This window comes from Struthio camelus, chromosome 10 (assembly GCF_040807025.1).
Source record: "Struthio camelus isolate bStrCam1 chromosome 10, bStrCam1.hap1, whole genome shotgun sequence".
Taxonomy (NCBI): domain Eukaryota; kingdom Metazoa; phylum Chordata; class Aves; order Struthioniformes; family Struthionidae; genus Struthio; species Struthio camelus.
The window spans coordinates 26,442,522-26,468,256 of record NC_090951.1 but is presented as its reverse complement, the minus strand read 5'-3'; the positions used below and the strand labels follow the sequence as shown (position 1 = coordinate 26,468,256).

General features: G+C 52.1%; 2 protein-coding genes across 9 annotated transcripts in view; one reads left to right on the top strand and one right to left on the bottom strand.

Annotated features, from left to right (window-relative positions):
• Positions 1–10,910, bottom strand: part of ZDHHC1 (zinc finger DHHC-type containing 1) — a 31,975-nt gene extending 21,065 nt beyond the window's left edge. Inside the window, exons 1-6 of one of the 6 annotated variants that reach the window (XM_068955893.1) lie at positions 10,793–10,910; positions 6,576–6,794; positions 3,548–3,723; positions 2,841–2,942; positions 1,863–1,987; positions 1,170–1,328 (exon numbers count right to left, since the gene is read on the bottom strand). In XM_068955893.1, coding sequence (XP_068811994.1) covers positions 1,170–1,328; positions 1,863–1,987; positions 2,841–2,942; positions 3,548–3,723; positions 6,576–6,794 — 781 coding nt within the window. In that variant the 5' untranslated portion in view covers positions 10,793–10,910. Of the gene's footprint in view, positions 1–1,169; positions 1,329–1,862; positions 1,988–2,840; positions 2,943–3,547; positions 3,724–3,998; positions 4,072–6,575; positions 6,795–10,364; positions 10,454–10,792 lie in introns of those variants that run through there. The other 5 variants (XM_068955894.1, XM_009690375.2, XM_068955895.1 and 2 more) reach the window with 5 other exon arrangements.
• Positions 10,209–21,475, top strand: LOC104154137 (C-type lectin domain family 18 member C). 3 transcript variants are annotated; one of them, XM_068955898.1, is made up of 13 exons: positions 10,402–10,560; positions 13,864–14,034; positions 14,922–15,013; positions 15,870–16,094; positions 16,176–16,273; positions 16,816–16,937; positions 17,056–17,163; positions 17,807–17,899; positions 18,088–18,194; positions 19,845–19,974; positions 20,249–20,345; positions 20,529–20,620; positions 20,846–21,475. In XM_068955898.1, the coding sequence occupies exons 2-13, from the start codon at positions 13,905–13,907 to the stop codon at positions 20,881–20,883; spliced, it is 1,332 nt and encodes a 443-aa protein (XP_068811999.1). In that variant the 5' UTR covers positions 10,402–10,560; positions 13,864–13,904; the 3' UTR covers positions 20,884–21,475. The 3 variants fall into 3 exon arrangements, with proteins under 3 accessions (XP_068812000.1, XP_068811999.1, XP_068811998.1); XM_068955899.1 differs by lacking the exon at positions 15,870–16,094 and having other exon boundaries at positions 10,209–10,560; XM_068955897.1 differs by lacking the exon at positions 10,402–10,560 and having other exon boundaries at positions 13,524–14,034.
• Positions 21,476–25,735: the final 4,260 nt, after the last annotated feature.

Here is a 25,735-nt window from a genome sequence, read left to right as displayed (position 1 = left end):
GCACAAACCACAGAAGAGCCAAACTGATTATACAGTGTTGCTAAGAATGTGCGTGTGCACCTTGCTCACATCACGCAGTACCTGAGCTAGTAAGTCCTACTGCACCAAGAGGACTTTAAACAGAGCCAGCTGGAATTTATCTGCAACCCAGATAAATGTGATCCCGATAAGCATCCTGTAGACTATATACAATTGCATGTATTTTTTATATAAAGTCCCACACTATTATATTAGCAAGAAAAATCCTGTTAGGAAATTTTATTTATTTCCTTCATCTAGTCTTACAGGCAAGATGCCCTCCCTTAATCTTAAGGACTTACTAGCAATTGTCCAGTCTTAATCCAACTTGTTCAGGAAACGGCTATCAATATTGTTCAGCATGGGAACTCCAAGTTTATCAGGACTCTAATTTTTACTGTGATTCAGTCCTGAATGAAAGAAATGGTGCTGATGGCTGGTAATCTCTATGAAGCTGTGCTGGCTTCATTAGAACTTCCTGATATAATAACCTTAAATTGTTCCTGGGAAATCTGACTAAGGTGGGAAAAAGTTTTTCACTGGCTTCATTCCACCCTTTTGAAAGATACAAAAGGCCTCTAGATGGGCCTTTAGGCAGACAGATATGTGATTATCCCCAGATAAAGATCAGGCTGACAGGAGACTCGGTAAACTTAGGCCAAATGCATGCTCTGGGATGCAAAAAAAACGATTCTACTGAAATCTACAGGGTTAATTTGAATTTTGGAAACAATAAGAACATTTATCTGAGGTCTTACAGACAGGAGGAAAGAGATTCATCCCAAATCAAGCATTTGTAGAGTACTTTCTCCTTACTGGATTCTGAACTGTACTTGGTGAAAGAGAAATTTGTGTAAGCTACAGAAATTCAAAAATAGCATGTAATGTGACTTCTACAAACTGCGGTAAGACAGGACCTCTGAGGAAAACCAAAAGCATAATGCTAAATCCAAAATTTCTACCTCCTCAATGACACTCTTGCACAATGTGTCTATATTTGTAACATATTCCTGTGACATCACATGTATGTGACATATTTGTGTGTATATTCTGTGATATTTTTGATATGGGTGAACACACAATGAACACAGAATGAGTAGAAGCTACAAGAGAATGAAATGGGATGCAGATGACAGGAACATAATACCTACTAAGATAGATGTGAAAGGTCAAGAGGTGGCCTAGCAGGAACACGGTCATTAGGCTCAGAAGAATAAAAACCCCAGCTGAGACCAAAATGGCAGGTGCCTGAGTCTCAACAGGAGCTGCAGGAAGAAACACAAACCAGACGTCTGTGTGGTTCTTTAGAACTGTAAAAGAAAAACATAACACTGCAATGAAAACTCCAAAATATCAAGAGTTAGGAAGTGAGGTAGCAAGGCACAAAGTTGTGTCAGATGAGGAAAGAAAGCCAGTGCAGTTAGAGAATGAGTACTTAAATCAAAGGAGAAGGCAAGCCAGGGAACTAAAGGGGAAAACATACTATGGTAAAGGTATGAAAACAAGAGTAGGAGGCAAGTAGATTGTCTAGGTATTAAACATCTCTAACTAAACTTTACGCCCGGAAATACTGTTAACTCAAAAATAGCAGTAGACCCAAAGTTATGCCCTTGAGACCTATAAAACCTGGCATATGCAAGGCCCATTGGAAGAGCAGTTGGTAGGCTCTGGAAGGAAACAGTCCAGCTAAGCAGAGATATTCCTGCAGAAATATAACATTGAAGGAGTAAGGGAAGAGAGTTCCACCTCAGTGGATCAGCCCACAGAATCCAATCCCATATACAGCTGGCCCTCAAGATATGCTGACTTATTCAGAAGATGCTCAGCTGAAGCTCTGGTAGTACCTTCAAAGTGCTGGTCGGAGCGAAGCATCATGGGGTTAATGAAGAACTCCACAAAGACGTAGAAAGCTATGAGCAGCAGAAGGCCAAGGCCCAGAATGGCAGACAGCACGCTATTCAAAAAGAGCCTGCCAAAAAGGTGATAAGTGTGAGTGACTTCAGTGCAAAATACAAATCTAGTGTTTCGATAATACCACACATACACATTCAAAATCTCAAACTCTAATAGTAAAGAGACAAAGATATAGACAGCTATGTCAAATTACTGTGGCACTTTCTTACACTCGTTATAGATACTGGATAACAATCTTATTTCTGATTTGTCATCCTGGGACTCTAAATTGTGACCCCTGAAAGCAATTGTAGTCAAGTCCAGTATTTCTAGGATAGACAAAGACCTCCCAGCACAAAATCTCATAGCAGTGCGACATGCCACCCAGCAGTAACAATTCCTTGCTTTCCTTATGGTTCTAGTGCAGGAAAATAAGCTGAGCAGCAGTCATCAGTGATAGCTTCCTGATTCTTTACCTTAGACCCAGGACAGATCAGAGTTGCCTATATGCTGCTTTAACTCCTGCTATGTGGCAAGTCTCACAGGAGAGGCAATCTGGATTCAAGTTGTTTCTAAGACAGGGACAACAGTATGATCATGCTTCAGAAGCATTAAGGACACCCCATTAACATCTCATCAGTTTTTGCTAATACCAAATAATTGATTATACCAAATGATTTTACTAGTGGATGTTCGACTACAAAATTCTAAGTGTAGGAGGTTTATCACTCCCTTTATTTGAATGTCCTAGTCATGCTTGTATCTCCATCTAGTTTCCTCACGACTGATTTTATTCAGCTGGGATCTGAAAGAAAAGTTGTTTTCTGTGACAGAGTACAGACTAAACTGAGAGGCAGGAGAGTCCTGGGAGGAGAAAGGGGATATTATTTGTGCAGGGTTGTGTTCCTGTCATGACGACAGACCCTTACCAGTAATTCCTCTTCCCCACACAGTTGTTGAGCCATTTGCAGTGGTGATCAAAGCCACACACACACTTGTTGCAAGTTCCGCAGTGCTTTGACTTGGCACTCCTGTCAAAGAAAGGGTGGTATTAGAGTGGCGTCACCCACCTGCTACCACAACTTTCCAGTGAGACAAATACAGAGGGGTACAGCAGTAGAGATCCTGGCAATACTGAGAAAACCCATTACATTAGGAATGCGTAAACACCCAAAGCTATTGGCTGTTCTCGGACCACAATCACAAACACTGCAAAACTTGCCTTTTCTATACACTGTGTATTTTCCAATTTGGAGATCATCCATTTCTTATTCTTTGAAGTCCTTTAGCAATTCTGCAAAGCTTCATCTTCCCTGCAAACTTTTCCAGCTTTTAAATTAGTGTCTAGTCAAATCCAAACACACACACACAGAAGTTGCATCCTGTTCTCAGATCAAACAACAACATCCAAAGAACACAGAACCACTCAGTACAGTCCTCTCTACACAACATAAGAGTGATTAAAAACAGTCACACAGAACCATGTCCACATTTGACAATGGACACCTACCCAACTGACTGTCACAGGGTGAACTTTAAATGTCACTTCAGAGTTAAGAACTTCAGGGACTCAAGTTCAATCTTATATCTAATGGTGATGAAGAGAGATTAACAGAGGAAAAGAGAAGATACTTACACATCTACATCACAGACATGGCAATGACGATTTTCAATGACATGTTCATGCTGATTACGATTGAAGGTGGCCAGAGGCCCCAGATAGTTTTTTTTGCGCACATTGGTATCCGCAGGATCAATGGAGACTGCAGTAAGATGAACAACTAAATGGTAGATAAAACACACTCCTGGACACTGAAGTACACAGTTAAGGATTGTATGAGCCATTTAATGTCTATATATTTATTCTTAATATACAAAGCTCACATAGATGAGAAGTAATGGTTTTTCATTAGAAATTACTATATAACTGATTACAGCACATTCATCTGAGCTTCACCAGTATTGTCTCTCTGCAGTAAATACTGTCTGGGTAAACATAACTAAATCTACAGGAACAACCCTCCTTATTATGCACTTCTCTGCCTCACAGAAATGTACTTCCTACTACAGGAGTTTTTAAAACTTACCTTTGCTTACCAGAATCTGACCCTGTGAGCAGACTGTTGGCACAGGTCCTCATCTCTTAGTCCACACAGAATCCTTGGAAAGGAACAGCCAGTTAAGGCCATGCACATGCCCCCTCACAAGATTAAACTTCCAAAAAAGAAAAAAAAGTCATATCAAGGAAATGCTACTGATCATCTTGCTTCCTTTTCCTTAGTCGGAATCCCCAGTAAAAGCTAATAAAGTAGAATTCTACACAATTTAATGAAAGATGGTATCTAAGACCTGTAATTCTTCCTCTGAGATTACCTATTTGGATTCTTATTTCTAACTGCAGTAACAAGTCAGAGGAAAAAAAACTTGAGGAGTACTTTTGACCACACATCTGAGCTGCCAATATTTGAAAAGAATAAAAAACAGTAGCCTTACATGTCTGGCATACTACAGTGCTCTGGAGTTTGCTTCTCAATATATATACGTAATTTAATAAACATGCACCCAAAAATTAATCTTCCAACTTATTTGTTATACATTCAGTTATGTACACCATTGACCATGCTACCGTTTATGGAAATTGCAGCAGTGTAACTAGGGAAAAAAATGAAGTCTTTGAGGCCTAGCTGACTGGAGCTTTAACGAAGTAATAGAATGGGAAGGGATTCACCTTTGACAAAAAAGAAACATTAGTGCTTTATTAACTGATAGTAAAGCTTTGGGAAACACTAATCTGTTGAATTAGACTGTGTTTAGATTGAGGTATGAAGATATTCTGCAGACCTACTTAAGAAGTTTGAACCATGACAACACAAAGATATTTGGTAGGATAGATTTAAGATCATTGTTAGCTAATGATGTTATTATGTGTAAGTCATGCAAATGTAACTAAACCAATGATAAAGCAATACAAAAAGTATCCCAAATGTATCAAAGGCTATATGGACATACTTAAATCAAATGTACCAATTATAGAAGCGCATATCCAAGTAACACATATTTAGAACTTTCCCCGGGATTCTGTCTTCAACATTTCTTGGTTATCTGGTTCTGCTAAGGAAGCTGCAATTATGAAAAGCAAAATAGGCTGTTACCACAGATTTTTCTTGTTTCCAGTTACAGAACAATGTTAAATTTTCCCCTTGGTTTTTGATACAGTAAGACTGACATATCTGGAATTATCTTCATAGGAATTGCCAGAGATGAACCTAGTAAAAACAACAAGCACTAATGGGACTCTTTAATTTCATTCTAATTTGGCCTTTGACAACAAGGAAGTCCTCTGTACATCAAAAATGTGTGCGTTATGCACATCAAAAATATACATGGACAAATTTCTCTTGGCTTTATATGACATTTCATAAGCAAAGTCAGACTTTACAGCTTGACTCTCACTGATCCACTTAGCCAGTTTTATTTTCACCAGGAAAGATGTTATCGGAGAGATGACAAAAGCAAACAGTTGCTCATGCACTCTAACCCTTTACCAGCTTCGTTAGTACTGAATTCAAATCTCAGGATTCACCCCCTCCCTCTTCTCGTTTGCCATTCCCTAGACAATCTAATCCTCCAGGAGTTAGGGCCTGGCTTTGAGGAAGTTCACAGTACAAGGTGGCACTGAGACTACCAGGATTTCTTCCCAGTACAGGATCCCATACTCTGGCACAGCCCCTTCTGGAGACTCACACAACTCTAAACCCTGCACATGCAGCAGTTCTCCTCCACCCCAGAGCCTTAGTGGGGAATGGGACCAGTGTAACTGGACAGTGGGAAGAGTAGCACAAGCTAGTCCCTCTCCTTGGCCACAGGAGCAAAAAGAGCACGCGGCCTTAGGGAGGTGGATAGAGGACAGGAGGCAGAAAACACAAACGGGCTGGGTCGAGTTAGGCTTTGCTGGGCAGCACACAAGACAAGATGCCTTGATAGTATCAGCACCTAGTTCTATTATCTTCTGATACTGCTCGTATTTAGAGTAATGATACTTCTGTTACATGCATATTATACTGCTGCTTAAGATTTTCTCATGATAGACCTCTTCTCTGATGTTCACAATGCACCACCTTGTCTTTTGTTCATAATCTTTCTACAGAGGACAGGAAGAGGCCTCTGTGAGAAGCTTACCTACCATCACAAGCATACAAAGCTACCTTTCAAAACTCATTCAATCAGCACAGCAAAGTGTGGCTGCCCATCACAGCAAGGATGTTTCAAGGAGGCTTTTTTTTTTTCAGGATGACTGCTCTCAAACCGTGCAGCACAATTGTAGTAGAAGTTTATACAGAAGAATAATATTAGGAAAAGGAGATACGTAGGCAGGAGGAGACAGTGTAAGAGCTTTGGAGGCAAAGACAGTAACTCTAATAGGGAGTGATGAAGGAGAGAAGTAGAATCGAGTTAGTAATCTGCCTAAAGTTGATGGACAAAGAGGATCTCAAAATAAGTGTTTTTAACAGACTGCAGAAGATCAAGATTATGGTTATAGTTCAGAAAAAATTCTGGCTTGACTGCTTTCTCCTATGCTTTCTATGCTACCTAACGATTTTTTTTTTTTTAATTCTCATTGATACTTTATTATAGTTCAGGTGCTCTTCTGGATCAAAGGATACAATATAGCCAGCGGGCAGCCAGTGAAGGGGCAGAAGAGGAACCAGAATTCCAAAGCCAACCAGCGCAAAGAAGAAGTACAACAACCAGGCGATAATCTGGAAGGGATGTGGAGGCCAGCTCCAGCCATTCCTTCGAGCGCGTTGGGCCTGGACCTCAGGAATACCTTCACCCAAATTCTCTGGAGCTGTCTTATTAGGAGGTTTATTGCAGATGTTCATCTACAGAAATCAAAAAAGGAGAACACAAAGGCATGTGATACAGAAATATTGTGACTGAGCCCTGTTCCTGGATGCACGCTCCCAGCAGCTGAACTGAAAGTTAGAGAAATCAAGACACTGCATCTGACAAGAGATTTTTCTCTGCAAAGGGGATCTGCAATCTATAGTAACAAAAGGGGAAAACAATTATGCCCTCTAAAAGCAAGTGCTGCCATCTGCATGAAACAACAATATCACAGATCTTCAGTTAAGGGAAACTTGTAGGTTTTGCCAGACTTTTAACAGATCTAGACCTAAGGCAAGTAAAAAGAGCAAAGGGGATATTTTGGTGGCAGTCCGGAGATCGAGTATGATCTGTTTTGGGGATGTGTTCATTTGTTCATTTCAGAAAGTTGTTATGGATGATGGCAGAGCCAACGCTTTCACCTGTCTCACATGGGCCATATTTTCCTTTTAGCTACTGAACAGAAGAGAACTGTAGTGAAAGCGAGTGGCCTCACTGGAGCACATGGTCTGGAATTGCAACCTTAGCACTATACAACATCCGAGAAAACAAAGACTCCTTTGTCAGCAGCAAAGGAAGTGGAAACACTAGAAACTGAAAAAAAGTGAACTGATAATTTAATGACATAAAGGGGAAAAGAAGCAGGAATTACTCCACAACACAACTATAAAGCAAATTGCCTCTAGCAGAACAAAACAGAAAGCTATATATACAGAACATCCAGGCAGGAAGCAGCTAGATTATTCAGCTGTCCTACAATGTCTGGACTCTTGGCATGAGAGAGCAAGATTTAACTGCGAAGATGAGTTACGAAACATAACCTGAAAAGTTCTTGATGATTATGATTCCTGATTGCACAACAGCTACAAGCTCAGAAGCTATTTCTCCTTTTTCAGTACGTGTTGGATTATGTCCTGGCTTGCAACTGAGCCAGGATGAGCTTTTAAGAAAATCTGCCTTGGGAGAGAAATGCACTCTGTTCTCCATTCTCTGGGACAATAGAGAGCTGGGATGCTCTGCTTCATGGAAAACTCAGGTACAGCTCAGGTGCAACTAAGGAGTACAATACAGGGAGCAGATCAGCGATGGCACTGCAAAACTGGCAATGAGAAGCCTTGTTGGACCTGGGCTAACCTGAGGTATCTCTGCACCATGCTCACAGATTCACAGTTTACAAAATTACAAAACAGTTGGGGTTGGAAGGGAACTTTGGAGATCATCTAGTCCAACATCCCAAGCTCAAGCAGGGTCACCAGGAGCACGTTGCCTAGGACCATGTCCAATTGGGCTTTGATGGAGGATGGAGACCATCATATCTCCAAGGCTGGAGACTCCACAACCTCTCTGGGCAACCTGGTCCAGTGTTCAACCATCCTCACAGTGAAAAGGCGTTTTCTTGTGTTCAAGTGGAATTCCCTGCGTGCCAGTTTGTGCCCATTGCCTCTTGTCCTGTCACTGGGCACCACGGAGAAGAGTCTGGCCCCGTCCTCTTTATAGCCTCTCACCAGACATTTACACACATTGATAAGATCTCCCCGAACCTCCTCTTCTCCACACTAAACAGTCCCAGCTCTATCAGCCTCTCCTCAGATGAGAGACACTTCAGTCCCTTAATCATCTTTGTGGCCCTTTGCTGGACTCACTCCAGTAAATCCATGCCTTTCTGGTCCTGCGAGGAGAATTGGCCATCGCTCCAACTGCGGCCTCACCAGCGCTGAGCAGAGGGGAAGGATCACCTCCCTCGACCTGCTGGCAATGTTCTTCCTAATGCAGCCCGGGATACCATTGGCCGTCTTTCTTTGCCATGAGGCTGCATTGCTGGCCCAAGTTCAACTTCATGTGCACCAGGACTCCCCGGCTCCTTCTCTGCAAAGGAGAAGCTGCTCCCCAGCTGGTCAGCCCCCAGCCTGTATTCGTGCATGCGGTTCTTCTACCCTAGGCACAGGACTTTGCACTTCCCTTTGCTGAGCTTCAGGAGGGTCCCCTCTGCCCGTTTCTCCTGTCTGTCGGGGTTCCTCTGAATAGCACCACAACCATCTGGTGTATCAGCCACTCCTCCCAGTTTTGTATGGCCTGCAACCTTGCTGAGGGTGCATTTGCTCCCATCATCCAGGTCATTAATGAAGATGTTAAACGGGCCCCAAGATCAACTCTTGGGGGACACCACTAGTGACTGGCCTCCAGACGGACTTGGTGCTGCTGATCACAACCCTCTGAGCCCAGCAGTTCAGCCAGTTATCAGTCCACCTCGCTGACCACCTACCTATCCCATACTTCATCAGCTTGTCTGTGAGGATGTTATGGGAGACAGCGTCAAAAGCATTACTAAAGTCCAGAGAAACAACATTGACTGCTCTCCCCTCATCCTATCAGGCTATCAGGTTGGTTAAATGCAATTTCCCCTTCATCAATCCATACTGACTACTACAGTCACTTTCTTATCCTTCATTAGTAACTAAATGTTTTATTAGTAACTATAGAGGATGTTAAAGAACACTTCAACTAGTCTGATTAACTTGTGTACCAGTGCACTGAAAGAAAAGGAGGAGGAGGTCTCTAGTTCACTCATGGTATTTTTGATAAAGTTTCCTGTACCAGGAAAATTCCAAAGGTAAGGAAGACAGCAAATGTGTCAATGTGCTAAATGGACAAGCAGAATGATTCAGATCTTGATACACCGATTATCGTGTATCAGTCACAGGCAAAGGACTGGAATATCTTTTTGGTGGTTGACTGATAGAGAAGTAGAGGGTAAGACTATAAAAGGGTATCTTTTATGCTCATCAGCACAGTTTTACTGTGCAGCACAGTTTTACAGACAAGCAGTTTGAAAAAAAAACCCAAACTCCAGTCTTTGAAGAAATTAGCAGTATCTGCTTACATTCATAGTTCAGATTGGTATATGGCAATTGTCTCATCAGTAATGAGAAGTCATTATTAATAAAACAATTTGATATTTTTCTCCTTAGGTTTTTGAAAACTTGTTTGCACATATTTATTGCTTCTGGGCCCACACAGAATCTGGAATTCTTGTTTTGTTGCATGACCATTTTGTAATACCAGATGGCTTTTAATGTTATGTCATTTAATGTCATAATTTTTTGTACGATTATATGGACAGGATTTTTTTCGCAGTGTTCTGTCACTAAAGCTACCGTAAGCTACTTCCTAGCTAAACTATTCTTAAGATTACAAGCATCCCACAGAAGTGTTTGTTTTGTAACAAAAACCTTCAAGAAACTCAGACGAAAGCAGTGCGTAATACGTCGCCCAGTTTCAAAGCAGTAAAATAGGCAGTTCCTCTCAGCTTTCCCTTGTAACTCCAAGGGTTGCTCTGTAGTTTCTCTCATGATACTGATGAAAAATAAAGATATGTGAACTCTATGTGACTCTATATGAACTCTGTATGTGACTCTAGAATACAGGATCTCCCCTTGCCAGCTGAGTGCCCTAACCACTAAGCGATGGGTATGTGCTCTCAAGGCTGTGTCTTGCATTCCTTCCTGCATGGCTGTGGAAAATACTGCATATAAAAACGAGCGTTCAAAGTCATGACTGGGGCTTACTTCTGAACTGATGCGACACCACCACGGACGGAGGAGAGGTAGCCCATCTGACGCTGATGGCTAACAGGGGTGGCTTAGCTGAGAAACTGAGCTTTATCAGGTTACAGCTCTGGATTTGCAGTCCCCGACTGCTGCTCAGCGCGGGGCGCACGCCGACCACCAAGGAGCAGTCCCCGGGAAGGGCATGCGGCAAGCGGTAAGGCGACACGCCGCCCACGCGCGCCGCGCGCAGGCCCGGCCGGGGCCGGCGGCGCAGGCAGGCGGCCTGGGGAAGGCCCTGCCCCGGCGCCGGGGAAGGGCCGGCGGAGGCAGCGGGACGAGCAGCCATGCGCCCCTGCGGACGCGGGGGCAGGGCGAGCGGGGCCCCGGAGAGGCGCGCTGCGGAGGGCCGGGCCCTGCCCGCGGCTCCGCCACCGCCCGCTCCTCACCTTCTCCCCGCAGAGGCGGCTCCGCGCGGCCCCGCGCCCGCCTCATGCCCGGCGGAAGGCGGGCGGCGGCCCCCGCTCGGGCCGGCGCGGCAGCTCCCGGGCGCCTCCGCGGGCTCCGGCCGCTGGGCCCGTCGCCATGGCAACGGCTGTGACTACGGCGTGGCGCAGGCTCCAAACAGTGCTCGGCGCGCTGCGGCCGGGGCGGCGCGAGTGTGGACGCTGGCGGCCGCCTCGGGCCGGGCCGTGGGGCCGCCGCCGGGCCGCGCTGCCTGCGGCGAGGCCTCCGGCGCGTGCGAGGGCCGCCCGCCACCGGGGCCCAAGGCTGGGGAGGGCGAGGGCAGCCGGCACGGGGCCCGCAGGGCTGGGGAGGGCGCCGAATCTGCACTCGCACCCCTGAAGGGGGCTGGGGGGTATCATTCTCCCCACACGCACTGGCTGGCCCCGCTCTAGGGTCTCTGCGGAGGCCCAGCTCAGTGCTTTGTGTGAGCCCCTGCCTCAGGGGTCAGAACAGCAGGGAATGCCTGGAGAGCCCGGAGGGATGGAGAGCCAGTGTCCCCGCAGCCAGTGATGCCCTCTGGGCCGGCAGGGACCAAAGCAGGCCTCCCGCAGCTGCCCGGCAGCCTGCCCTGGCGGAGCCGCCCGAAACCCAGGCTGCCGCACGCTCTGGCGCTCGCTGTGCAGAGCAATGCTGGCTGTGCTTGGGAGTGCTTGCTGAGGCCCCCCAGCCAGCTGCTGGGGGCCTGCAAAGAGAGGGCCTTCTCCTTTCTGCCCACTGCAGCGCCAGCACTTCAGCACCCACACTTGGGTGCATAGGACCTGGCATCCATCCAGTAGTGTTTGTAACTTAAGATCTAGACAGAGATTTTCCAAGCAGCAGGAGCTCTTTGCCATGCTGGTTCTGCCACCAGTTCTGCACTGACTCATAACACTCTATAATTTGGTTTTGAAAGCACTAGCGTGTACACACACACACACACACACACACACACACACACACACACACACACACACCTGTATGCACTTATCTTGCCTTTCATTGCTAGGGGAGATGTCAAATCCTCTTGGGAATGGGGAAGGTCAGAAAAATCATGACCCTTCAAAAGCTCAGAAGAACAGGGGATGTCTGTATGCCATCATTTCTGAGCCAATTTTGTAGTGTTGCTAGTAACACTAGCTGTGTTTCTATGAAAGCATCAAGACTTTCCAGGTCATTTATCTCCTGGGGTTGAGGAGTTTCTGGGAGCAGGAGGTGGAAGGACTAGAAATTGGTTGAGAACTGGAGCAGACTAGACTCCCATGACAGCCATTCTCCTCCCAGGCAGTGTGACCAGAGATGGCCACTTTCAGCAGCCCAGCTCTCAGCTGAGCCACCCTCCAGGGAAGCTTTTCCTGGAGAGGTGGTGGTTGTGCCACCCTGTAGCTCACATCCCCAGGGCCTGCCACACACCCTGCTGTGCCTCGCAGCATCCCCCCAGGGAAAGGGGGCTGTTCTCTGGGTGCCTCCAAATTATGATGGGCATAAATCTGTCCTGGCACCTGCATGAAAATTCCACCATGGCTCTCCATAGGGGAGAGGGCCTTACGAATCTCATCACTGCTGGCAGATACCCAAGGGTGGCAAGGGATACTTGCTCCCACTCACTCTCCCTGCACACATGCTCCTATCCTGGGTCCGAGAGCTGATTGCTGGCAGCAGGGTGGGATGCATCGGAAGGCAGCTCTGTCTGCAGGTTGGGGTTGGGGTCCCAATCCCTGCTGTGCTGCCAGGCCGTCCCTGGCAATGTTGCCGTCCTACTCTGACACCACTCAGCCAGGCCTGACCAGCCTGTCCCTCCTGCACGCTCTGTCCCCAGCATCAGGGTTTTCTGCTGTTACAGGGGCTTCTCGCTGTTGTCATCTCCCCCAGGGAACAAGGGCAGCAGCCCTGCACATGCTAGGCTCCTCCAGCTCCTTCCCCTCCAACAAGGTGGGCCATAATGCCCTGAAACCACCTTTCTCCTCCAGGCCCAGCTCACGGGGAGGGTCAGCTCTCCCCCATGCTCTGAAATGGGTGAAGCAGCCAGTGGGGCCATGCCAAGGCTGAGCTTCATATGCACAGTGCTGGCTGAGGGCTGTGCCCAACACTGAATGAGGCATGTTAACCCTTCATCTGCTTTTGGGGCTCAGTGTGCCGAGCCTCACACATTTCCCCTGTGCCCAGGGAGCACCCCCAAGTGCCTGGCATGGGTGCTCCAAGCCTGGGGCAGAGCTGTGAGGGCAGGGCTGAGCCCCCTGAGCACAGGGGGCTCTGGGGCCTGTGCCTGATCCCAAGGGCCCCCCGAGACATGGCCCCCGGCTTGGCATCTCTCCTGCTGCCAGCTCCCCAGCCCTCACAGGCCTCCCACCCTGTAACCAGGCTGCCCAGCTCCCCAGAGCAGGCATTTGGCTTTGTGCCTGCTGCTCCTTCCCTAGTGGTATGTATCCCCTCCCCGACATGTTTAATTCATGGGATGGGATGAGAGCAGGCAGCAGGGCCCAGGGAACAAGCCGCTCCTGTTCGCTGCGTCCTTTCTCTGGAATCCAGGCTCTGAAACCCAAGCGACTGGTCCTGGAGTGGGCACGGCTTGGGATACCTGCTCTTGTCCTCACCTCGCTTACAGTGCCAGGGCCAGGGCAGAGCAGGGAGGCGACCAGACCGGGGCTGTGCTGTACCCAGGGGGCTGAGACCCCCCGATGGATCCGCCCCAGGAGCACTTGCTGGTGGAGCAGCACTGTGGGGCAGCAATGCAGAGCCTTGGCGCGGGGCCCCGCAGGAGCCGTCTCCCCTGTTCGCACCACTGAGCGACTGTTTTGACAGAGCTATTACTCACCCGTCAACCTTTTGTTCAAGCTGACCAGCTAGTGCCTGTCTGAAGTTTTGAATAGGATCAGATCTTGGAACCAGACACACACACACAGACACACACACACACACACACACTCTCTCTCTCTCTCTCTCATGCACACACACACAAGTGTGTGGCCTCACTCGTCCCAAAGCCAGTGCTTCAGGGCTGGTGGAAAGCTTGTCTCTCTCAAATCCTCTCTCTCAGCTGAACAGAGTCAAGGGGCCCTGGCCCCCCCAGCCACCTGCATGAAGGACGGCAGAGTCTCAGCCCGCCGACTCCTGGTGCTGCTGGCCTGCAGCCTTCTGGCCTGGAGGGTGGGTGAGACAGGACCCAACCCGCTGGAGAAGCTGTCCCCGCTGGCTCTGGGGCACCAAGGTAACTGGCAGAGGGCTGGGGGGCGGTCTGCTGCCAGTGGCTGAAGGATGTTTGGCTCTGGGGTGGAGCAGGGCACCTCAGGGAGGCCCCCGGCTGGCTCCTGAGCACGATCTCCATGAGGACAGGGTAAATGTCCCCCAGCCCTGCATCACATCCCTGGCTGCCTGCACTGGGGCCAGGCCGGGTCCTTCCCAGGTGGGCAGGGGATCTGTGCTGGCAGTGGGGGCCTGGGGCCAGTGATGGGACCTGGGGCTGGCAAGGAGGGTTGGAGATGGTGATGGGGGCCCAGGCTGGCGATGGAACCTGGGGCTGGGCTGGTGATGAGGCCCAGGGATGGTGGTGGGCGCTAGAGTTGGCTATGGGGGCTTGGGGCTGGCAATGGCAGGGGTCTGGGCTGACAACGGGGGCCTGGGGCTGGTGATGGGGTCCCAGGAATAGTTGACAGGGGTCTGGGCTGGTGGTGGGGGCTCAGGGTTGGCAACGAGGCCAGCCCAGTGGGGTTGGAGCCTCAGTTAGCAGAGGGCCAATAGAGGTGGGATGGAGGCAGCGGGTACCGGCAGCCCCCAGCGCACCTGACCCCAATGCCATCTGGGAGCCGGGTGCATTCCTGGTCTCAGCCTACCCCTGCAAGGCGTGGGGCCCCAGCAGGCCAGCCCCCCTCTCCCACCCCGGCTCCTGCCCCCTCTGTGCTCCCTGCCTAAAAGCACTTTCTTTTCTCCCCTCTGGTCTCCATGGAGACCCGGGTGCCTTCCCATATCCCTGGCTGCTGGTTGACGGCTGGGGGCCCATTGTGCCTGGCTGGGGCTGTGGGGCTGCCCGTAGCAGGGGCCCCCCAGGGCCCCACTCAGCCCCCAGCCCTGACCCCCTGCTCTCCCTCGCCCTCTCAGCTCTCAGTATGAAGGAGACCTTCCTGGTGCTCTCCCTGCACAACAAGCTGAGGAGCAAAGTGCAGCCACCTGCTGCCAACATGCAGAGGCTGGTGAGCATCCTGGTTACCTGACCCCTACCAGAGCCAGCACTGCCCTGGGTGTGCCCCATCTGCCTGTCAGCAGCAAATAGCAGTTAATTAGCAAGCTAATGAAGCATAAGAGCCCCTCCCCCATGCCCCCTCTCATGGCTAGTGTGGGGCCCTGGGGAGCAAGGTCCGGTGCGGCCTGGCACAGATCCAGCTGCAGAGGGCATGCCGCAAATGCTGCCAGTCCTCACGCACACGGAAGGCGGGGCTAGTCCCCTGGCAACCCCTGCATGGTCCCCAGTGTTCCCTGATGATCCTCTGATGTCCCCCACTTGCCCCTGATGGTTGCTTGACATCCCTTGGTTGGTCCCCCAGTGACCCATCGCTGCAGAGATCCCCGATGTCCACTGATGCTCCTGTAACATCCTAGACTGATGTCCCTCGTATCCCCAGCACTCACACCCCAATGAGCTAGGCTTGGGCCCACTGCTTCTGCTGGCTCCCTCAAGCAAGCCCGGCGGGGCACAGCGGGGCTGCCCTAGGGACCCCACACAGCCATTCACAGCGCAGTACAGCACCAGGGCAAAGAGGTGAACAGCTCAGCCGCAGCTTGCCGAGCAGCTCAGCTATTTTGCTAGGACATAGAGAAACCATGCCCAGCTTGGCTGGCCATTCCCCACCCAGGGTTGCCACCTTGGGGAGGTGGGGACTGAACCCGGATTGGAGGCACAAAGAGCCCCTGAGCAGCGAGCATGAGGCCCATGGGAGGATCGAGACACAGCAGGCCTGGCACGTCCTGGGGTGGCCATGCAGGGAGCGGGTCTGGGCTGTGCCACGGGGCAGGCTGTGGGCTCACAGGCACTGGCCTCTTTCCTGGCAGGACTGGAGCGAGGAGCTGGCGCAGCTGGCAACGGTGCGCGCGGCCAGCTGCCTGGTAGGCCCTGCCCCACAGCAAGCCCCTCATGTGGGCTGGAGCGAGGCCCTGCTGCCGGTGGGCACCGGTGGCTTCGGTGACGTGCTGCAGCGCTGGTTCGCCGAGGGGCGCCACTATGACTACCAGGCGGCGCGCTGTGCCGAGAATGCCACCTGCAGCCATTACACCCAGGTGGGGCCGTGGCAGAGGTGGGGGGGGCACGGCAGGGGACTGCAGGGAGACAGCGGGATGACAGCGCTGGCTCTCTTGCAGCTGGTTTGGGCCACGTCGGGGCAGCTGGGCTGTGGCAAGCACACGTGTGCCGGGCACCAGGGCCACAGCGAGGCCTTCGCCTGTGCCTACTCACCCGGGTAAGGGGGCACAGCTACCGGGGGGCCCTGGCTGCGAGTGGCCGGCGCTGTGACCCGGGCGCGGGCCAGGCTGAGCGCCTGGGCGGGGCCTCTGCAGGGAGTGGGCGTGGCTGGGCAGAGTGGGGGAGTGGGCGGGGCCAGGTGGTGTGGGTGGGGCCTCTATGGGAGTGGGGGCTGGGCCGCGGAGTGGGCGGGGCTGAGTAAACCGCCTCGGGAGGGGGTGGGGCTAGGACATGTGGGCGGAGTCACCCACACTGTGGTGGCGGGGGAGGCCCATAGCCTATGAAGAGGCGAGGCTGGGTGTGTGGGTGGGGCCCTGTGGAAGCAGTGGGTGGGGCTGGGAGGTGTGGGCAAGGCTTGTGCGGTAGTGGGTGGGGCTTGAGTGTGTGGGCGGAGCCATGGCCAGCTGCCGCGTGGTGGGCTCTGGTTGGCTCTGCCTTGCTGCCCCTTGCTGTGGCCCTGCTGCCCACGTGGGTGACCCCAGAGCCCCACCACGCGTGGCAGGGCCACACCACATGGCCACCCTCTATGTCTCTTGGCAGGGGCAACTGGGAGATGAACGGGAAGACCATTGTCCCCTACAAGAAAGGGGCCTGGTGCTCACTCTGCACTGCTGGGCTCTCTGGCTGCTTCAAATCCTGGGACCACGGTGGCGGGCTCTGCGGTGAGTCCCCAGAGCCCCCATGGCCAGTGCTGTGCTGGGGCACCACACATACCCCAGCCTCAGGCACAAAGCTGGCCCCTGACAGTTGCGCGTGTGTATGTGCTCTCTCTCTGCCCAGAGGTGCCCAGGAACCCATGTCGCATGACCTGCAGGAACAGCGGGTACCTCAACATGAGCAGCTGCCAGTGCACATGCCCCCCAGGATACACGGGCAGGTACTGCCAAGGTGAGAGGGGCAGGCACGCCGTACAATGCCTGCCTGCCCTTGCCTCTCCTCCTCAGGCAAGGGCGTGGTAGACAAGGATGAGCAGGACACCATCAGCACAGTGCAGGCATGTGTGTGGTCTGTGCAGTGCATGCGTGTGGGGCCGGAGTAGCGCATGCATGTTCTGCATGTGCGTACTGACATGTACATGCATGTGCTTGGTTGCTGCACTGCATGTGTTTGTGGTCAATGCAGTGTACGTGTGTGTGGTTGGTGTTAGTGTATGTGTATGTGTGGTCAGGGTAGTACAGGCATGTACATGGTCATTGCAGTGTAGCGTGTTTGGTGAACTGCATGGTTTGTCAGTGCAGTACATACGTGTGCGGTCAGTGCAGTGTGCATGGTTTGTTCAGTGTGTGTGTGGGGTCGGTGCAGTGTAAGCCACCGGTTCAGTATGCAGTCACTGCAGTGCACGTGGTCAGTTCGGTGCACTTGTGTACATGGTAGTGCAATACATGTGTGTGCAGTGCGCAGTCAGTACGTCATGTGGTGCGTTGTAGAGACGCCGTGACCTGCAGTGTTGTGTGCTGGGGCAGATGAGGGTTTCCGAGCCAGGCTGGCCCTGCCGCAGGCTGGGCCAGAGCTAATGCTGTCTTTTTTGCAGTGAAGTGCAGTGTGCAGTGCCTCCATGGGAAGTTCAGGAAGGAGGAGTGTTCCTGCCTCTGTGACATTGGCTACAGTGGTGCTGAGTGCGGAAGTGAGTCTGGGCTGGCCTGTACTGCTGAGGCCAGCCAGTTTGGGGTCACGGCAAGGATCTCCATGCAGGGACCCCGGGCGCTGGGCTCAACAGGGCTAAACTGGGTATGCTTGGGACTGGTGGGCCCTGCTTGGCACACAGGGCACCAGGGCGGGCAGGGACCCATCTGCACCTGCCTGTATCTGCAGCGAAGATTCAGTTCCCCTTCCACGCCTGCGACGTGAGGATAGATGGCAACTGCTTCATGGTGTCCCCTGAGGCCGACACATACTATGGAGCCAAAATAAAGTGCCAGGTGAGCCCCCAGCTTTGTGCCACAGAGATCCTACCCACCAGGACAGCTTCAAAGTCTGGGGGTGACTGCCATGTGAGGATAGGATATGGTCCTGGCTGGGATTTCCTGGCTACCGTCCTTTGCTGGCAGGGCGGCAGGATCTGCCTTGGCAATTATAAGAGATAATGATGCTGGCACTGCCAGAGTACTTCCCAGATTGTGTCCGTGCCTCCCTCCAAGCCATGGGGGTAGCCCAGTGCCCAGGGACGTGCTGGGCAGCGTGCAGGGAGCCAGGCACAGTGGTTATGGTGCAAGCACCCAGTTTAAGGTGCCCCACAGGTGTCAGGATGAAGTGCCCTGAGGTCAGCCCATTCCCTGCATCCTCCTTAAAGCCTCCGATTCCAGTAGGTGACGATGATATGACCAGGTCTGTGAAGTTTTGTGATACTATGGGGCAGCCGCACATGGGTGTCTCTTGCGTTCCCCTCTGTGCCTGCTACCAAGGTTGAGAGCCACGGGTGACCTGCACCCTCATCCTTGCACAGAGGGACTGATGGGCCCTTTATAGCCACCCTTTTACCAAGCTGATTTTTATTAAGCTGATTCTGACCCTCATCAGAGCAGGGTGGGCTCTGGCCCGCTCTGGGGCCTCTGAGCAACTGCAACAGTTAGGCAAGGAGATCAGTGGGGAATGAGGAATGAACCAACCAGTTTCTGTAGTGATACAACATGATGAGGATGCCAATGGGCGCAGGGCTCCAATGCCAGGCAGACCAGGGCAGGAGAGGAGCCCTGAGTCGCAGCATGAGCCTCGTACCCCCGGCATCAGAGGAAGTCTGGCTGATGGCAGGCTAACACCTCCAGCCAGGATGAGTCTGGTGTTTATACATGAAGTTCTCTGCTTTGTTCTCAGTTTTGTAAGAATCCCTGACATCTGACATGTTTTACCAACTGCTGGGTTAGTGTCTCTGCAAGCAGCTGTGAGAAGGGCCCTATGGTAGCTGTCACGACAGTCAGAGCCCTGTAAACGGCCAAGTCTTGGACAAAATGACCTGAAGCCTTTGAGTAAATCTCAGCAAACCAGAAAAGCCTTGTTCCCAGCTAAGCAAAAGGTCTTCTCAGCAAACCAGAAAAGCCTTGTTCCCAGCTAAGCAAAAGGTCTTGCCCAGTTACAAAGTGTGTCAGTTTTGAGCTTGGGCTATTTTCACTAAAATGAGAACATTTCTGCTCACTGACACACGTGGAGCATAAACATCTCCCCTAACACGGACCTAACACTTTGGATGCTTCCATCAAAACTAGTGGCAAAACTGAGATCTGCTCTTAAAGCTTCAGGCAGCTCCACCCCCTTGGTTCTGTGGATCTCTGCAGCTGAAAGGTGTCACCTGGGGTTTGTAGCCTCCAATGGCTTGGTCCAGGTGCCCTGATGGTCATTTGCCTGGAGGTGAAAGAGGGGACATGGGTTCCATCCCTATAACAGTGGGGAGGTATGCCCCCAAGCTGTCTGAGCACCAACCCAGCACGGGTCCTCCTGCACAGGCCCGTTTGCTCCAGTAGCTGGCATGACCCACTCCATGCTTTAGGAAGCAGAGTAGCAGGTAGCGCCTCTCATGGCTGCTTAGCACAGATCTGAGCCAACTTCTTCTGGCCGACTCGCTTGCTTCCTTCCAGGAGAAAGGGGCAATGTTGGCCCAGATCAGAAATCAGAAAGTCCAGGACATCCTGGCCTTCTACCTCAGCCGTCTGGAAACCAGCAACAGGGTGACAGACACAGATTTTGAGACCCGTAATTTCTGGATCGGTGAGTTACCTAGGCCATGGCGCTACCCTCTGAAGGGGCACAGGGGAGAGAGGAGCTGAGTCCAGCTCCCCTGGGCCAAGCAGCATCCCTGCAGGTGCCTGGATGTACTTGGGCGTCAGGGCTGTCTTCCCAAGCCGGTGCAGCTGCCTGCAGTGCCACGTCAGTGCTGTGCGGATAGTCTGGTGGAGGGTTCACCGGGGCAGGTGCAGAGGCACAGAGCTGCTGCATATCCCAGGTGCTGGAGGCTCTGCCATCCCGGCTCTTTCTCCTGCAGGTCTCACCTACAAAACATCCAAGGCCTCATTCCGCTGGGACACAGGCGAGCCATCCTCCTTCACCAGCTTTGCTTTTGGACAGCCAGACAACCAGGGGTAAGTGCCTGGCCATGGCCCTGGCCAGATCCTGCCCTTCTAGCTCCCACCAGAGACAGAGCAGGTCTAGCACTGTGCAGTGTCTCTGCTGAGGCTGTGTCTCACTTGGAGCCCATGGCTCCCATCCTTGATGTTTTCCTGGGCCTCTCCTGCCTTACCACCCTCACCTGCTTGGGGCTGCAGGTTTGGGAACTGTGTGGAGATGCAGGCATCAGCTGCTTTCAACTGGAATGACCAGCGCTGCAAGACTCGAAACCGGTACATCTGCCAGTTCGGTGAGTGGCCTGGTAGCCCTTGCTGCCCCTCGTGCTGTGCCCGTCTCCTTCCCCCACAAGGAAGGGGTAGGCAGTTTGGGTGAGCCAGAGCATTTTCATCTAGGTGCAGAGCCCTGGAGGTGCCAGCCTCCAGCTCTGCTGGGACTGTCCCCCTCAGCCAGTTATGCTGAGACCCCTCAGGTCTCCGTGGCGTGAGGAGCACTAACTCTCCATTTCGCTTTGCAGCCCAGGATCACATCTCCCTGTGGCAGCAGGACCCCTGAGTGGGCAGCCCTGTGCCTTGGCCAGTGCTGGCTGTAGTGCCAAACCCTGACCATGGCTCAAAAGGACCCTGTGGCTGCTCCCTGCCTGGCCCACGCAGATACCTCCAGGGCTGAGGTCCCTCAGCTGGGGAGGGACCCTCAGCCCAGCTCAGCTGGGCTCTCTGGTGTAAGGGGCAAGGGGTGAGGGGCAGGCATAGCACTGGGATCTACTGAGAAGGGAGCATGCTCTACACCAGCATCCCAGAAACAGCATCCTCTTCTGCCTCGCACCATCCTCTGTCACCATCACACTCTGACAAGCCCCATGGCAGGGAGACTCCCAGCCTGGAGCCTGCAACAGCCAGGTCCACCTGCACCCACACCCTAAATTGGCAGTCCGATCGTGTCCAGACAGCAGCCCTGTTGCAGTGAGAGGCTGAGCAGGGCAGCTGGATGTCACAGGCCTTGGCCTGACTCAAGACAATGGCTGGACTTGGAGCACCCTGCAGGCAAGATGCAGCCATTCCCCTGACCAGGGTGGGAACCAGCTGGCCTGGCACTGCAATTCCTCATCATGTGCTGCGTTAGTAATAAAGACCCTATCTCCCTTTGGAAGTCCCACTTGCCTCTTTTCTCACCCCAGGCCTATCTGACTCTCTCTGCCATGGCCTGAATTCCAGCTGCACTGGGTGGTACCTCCAGCTCCATCCACCTGCAGAGCCTTGGCAGGGCTGGCCATCTCTGTGGGTATTTGTGTGCCTGTGTGTGTGGGTGGAGCACTGCATGGGAAAATGCTGGGACCATTTATACCCCCTGGAAGTAGAGTGTTGGAGAAATCGGTCCTTGAGAAGCTCTGTGGTCCCCAGATAGGGAGAATGGGAGCGTGCAGTCGGTTTATGATAAATAGCATGTGCCCTGCCATGCTCACACTGCAGTGAGGAGCAGGGACCAGCCTGGCTCATGGCTCAGTTCATGTCCCCAGCGCCCCACAGATGTTTTGGAGGGGTAATGTCAGCTGAGAGTTGCTGCTTCCAGCCCCAGCCCTAGCCTCAGACCCAGGAAGGCCCCAGGCCATGGCATGCAGTGTATAGGTGCAGGATTGTGCCCCCAATGACAATGGGTGTCTATGACTGTGGGAGTCCCCCACCTAGGGGGGCCCTTAGGGACAGCGGGGTGCAGTGGCCCTGGTTGTCCAGGAGGCTGGTCATGTCCAGTACCCCTGCCTCTCTCTACATGGGGCCCTCAGAGCTGCGGGAGGAGGAACAGTAGCAGGATCATCCCAAGTTGGTGTGATGGGACTGGACCATATGTTGAGGAGGGAGCTGCAGAGGATGGGGATCCTGGGGGGGCCAGAAATGTCCCCTTTCTCCTTCTCCCAGGGTGACATCCCTTTGATATCTCAGTGGTGCTAGATGTCACCTGGTTTAATCGCTTGGCATCTCCAGCCAAGCAGGGGAGGGAATGGGCTGGAGTAACAGCTCCTAGCCCTGATAAGAACGTTCAAGGAGAAGCCAGGAAGAAGCTGTGTTTCAGAGCACAGTTTCAGTGAGCACAAAGGATGTAGGAATGAGCAGCCACAGGGAAGTGAATGGGATGTCTCCCAGAGGACAACTGCTGGGCATTGGCAGCATTAGTACATGATCGGCTGGGGAAGTAGTCGTGCCAGGAGAATCCCAGTGCCAGTGGTTCAGCTGCAAAGCCAAGTGGGCTCTATGATGGCGGGGTCTCAGCAAACACAGAAAGCAAGGCCTTGAAAGGTCCCTGCTCAACAGTTGGCTCCCGAGTCCTTTCTCACAGAGTGGGACATTGCTCAGAGCAGGAACATAGCTGGCTTCAGGGCCAGAACAGCCCCGGAACAGCATGTGGCACTCGCAGGGTCCTGGGATGGCTGAGGAGTGCAAAGGGAGGATCTCTGGGTTCTTCCAGCTGCTCTGTAGTGAAGACCTGACATGTCTCTTAGCCAGGGGACTCTGCCCAGTATCCAGTCCAGACTGATTCAGTGCAGGGAACAGAGAGGCACCTCAAGGCTCCCTGTCCTAGAAGGACTGTCTATCTGTCCAGCTCAGCCTGAAAGTGCACGGTGGCTCTCACAGGCAGAGAATGACATCTGCATGGAGCCTGCTGTGGGACTTGGGACCCACGGACCATCCTGCTATGTAGCTCGAGGTGCCTCCAGGGTGAGATGAGGGCAGTGCTATGGGGAGGACTCACTGCACTTGTCCCCAGGCTGGAACCCTGCAGGACCCACCTGGGAGCCTCCCTCAGCAGAGCAGGATAGGGAGCAGGGAATGTGAATTCAGTAGGGTCCACCTCAAAGGTTGGAAGCACTGACCCCACAGGGAAGCGTCTCCACTTTCTGTTGGGGAAACCGAGGCACGTGCATGTGGGTGACATCCCCAGTCATTCCAGAGTACAGGGACAAGGTGTGACCAGCCACGTTGCCCTGCACACATAGCATCTTCTCCCCACCTTGCCTAGCCTCTGCTCCTCCCTGTGCTGTGGGGAGCCTTTTCACGCCTGCCTCAGTTTCCCCATGCTCTATCATGGGCAGCACATCCCTCCTAGGTGTCTGCAGGGCCCAATTATTGGCAAGCTCACAGCATTTTGAGAACATGGCACGCAGTAGTAGCTGGTAGAGAAGGACTCTGCACTCTGTCACTACCTGGCCAGCGCTTAGCTCAGAGCACCCTGTTTGAGCAGCATTGCCAGCTCGGTGTTTCTAGACACCAGCAGCCTGGCTTGTTGCTATATTACCAGCACCTTGGGCTGCTCCATCATGCTCTCCCAGGCATTACCATGCTATCCAGCACACCCCTCCCATATGTCTGTATGGCTGTACTCTGCCAGCACACTGCCAACCTGCAACATGCCGTGGACCACTATCCCAGTGCCCACTAGTGTCTGGGCTGGTGTTCTGCTCTGCTTCCAGCACCCTGCTCTTGTGACTGTCTGCTCCTGGTTCCCTCTTCAAAACCAGGGACACTGCTGGTGCCCTGGCAACACAGTCACCCCATTGCATCCCCACCCTGCCAGGACCCAGCCCAAGGGCAACCAGCAATCATCTCTGCAATCATCCACATTGCAGCTGATGAAGATGGATGAGTCAGCTCCCATCCATCCCCTCCCCTGCCTGCTTCCAAAGCTCCAGTAACTTTTAATTTCTTCTGCCTCTTCCTTTTCAATTCTATGTCTTTGTGTCTCATTGAGTTCAGCCTGCTTGTTTTCCTGTATGCAGAGAATGTGAGAAAGGCACACAGACACTGCAATGGATGTGTTCGCCCATCAAGCACGCTGCTCACAGCCATGCTTGCACAAGTACATGCACACAAGACGGCATGTCCACGCACGCTTGGAGCCCACTGCAGTCCCATGCTCCTGGCTGGACATGGCTGGGGCTGGATGCAACAGGCCTGGGGCAGCTGGGCAGGAAGGGTGGTGAGGTGGAGGAAGCGACCCTCTCCCCAGCAGAGCATGTGGGCCCCTGAGCAGTTCACACCAGGCTGGATTTAGCAAGCTGTGGTGGGAATCCAGGCGAGTGGCCCAGGCTTGCCACTGAGATGGGAATGGCTGGTCATACCCAGAGCCAGGGGCATGCCAGGGCATTGGACAGACCAGTGGGTGAGCATGCAGGGAGCAGGCCCGGACCATGAACAGGCCTAAACACCTCTCTCCCTTGGGTGACAGCAGCCAGGAATGGTCTTTTTTTCTCCAGACATGCTCAGCAAATGGGCTACCAAGCTGGGGAGACAGGGGATACGCCTGGGGGAAGGGGGCAGCAAGAATAAGTGGAGAATGGCAGAGTGTCGAGCTAGAAAAGCTAAGACCTGCAAAAATCAGAGATGTGCAAGTCTCTGTTCTTTAGCTGGCTGCTCCAGCAGAGTGCATTGAAATGAAGGTTTCCCCAAGGAGTTTATAATCTCACATAAGAGATTATAAGAGCCAGTGCTACTTACTGTGGATGGGGGTTAAAACTTAAAGCCTCTGCAGCTGCCTGGGACAAGAGAAGGCTCTGGGGATTGCTGGCTGCTTTGATTTGACTCTGGGTGGTAGATGATAACACAAGTCATGTGCAAAGGGTTTGAGAACCTACAGGTTTTGTTTCCCTTCACCAGCTGGTGAAATAGCCCAAGGCCTGGAGCAATAGTGGAACTGTAACAGCCAGATTGGAGCCTAACATGCATTCCAGCACCAAGCGCGGGCTGGGACTGAAAGCAAAGCACTTATTCCATAGAAAGCATACTGTTAACACCAGTAGCTATCATTTCATCTCTCTTGATTAGCCTCCTCACTTCCAAGTAGCACATACCAATATACAGTTTGGGTTAAAATTAAAATCTATCCAGCCATGGTGTTTGTGTAAGGATTGTTTGTGCAATTGCCACAGATTCATAGACTGAAAGCCCAAACTGCATCTTAATAGGCAAGTCTTTGGATCATTTCCAAGGCCTTGGATGACTGGCGAGAAGTATTTATGTTGAGCTAGACAAATCAGGGACACAACAGAGGCATCCGTGAAGGAGGAAAAGTCCAACAGTTTGGAGGCGATAGGAGAAAAGAGCTGAGCAGGGCGGCTGAAGTGTCTCCAAAAAGAAAGAAAAGACTCCAGCACAGACAGTCACTTCAGGGACGCTATAGACTGGGAACTTTAGCTAAGGAAAATTGTTGAAGAAATGGCAGCAAATGTCTCAGAGGCAAAATGTTCATGGTACCAGGCGTTTTGGCAAACGAAAGGCAAGGAGTGAAGCATTCAGCTACTGGTTTTGCAGCCCTGCTTTGGTTTTCTGCATATAAATGTAAATAGCCAGTTGGGTATTGTGAGTGTTGACAAATGCCTGGCAGTATTAGTTCTGCTCCTGAGGTATTTGCAAAAATA

Coding starts and splice junctions, on each gene's coding strand:
- LOC104154137 (XM_068955897.1), top strand. CDS start 13,770: ATGCACACACACACAAGTGTGTGGCCTCACTCGTCCCAAAGCCAGTGC. Junction 19,975..20,248: donor GACCCGTAATTTCTGGATCG/GTGAGTTACCTA, acceptor TTTCTCCTGCAG/GTCTCACCTACAAAACATCC. Junction 20,621..20,845: donor CCGGTACATCTGCCAGTTCG/GTGAGTGGCCTG, acceptor TTCGCTTTGCAG/CCCAGGATCACATCTCCCTG.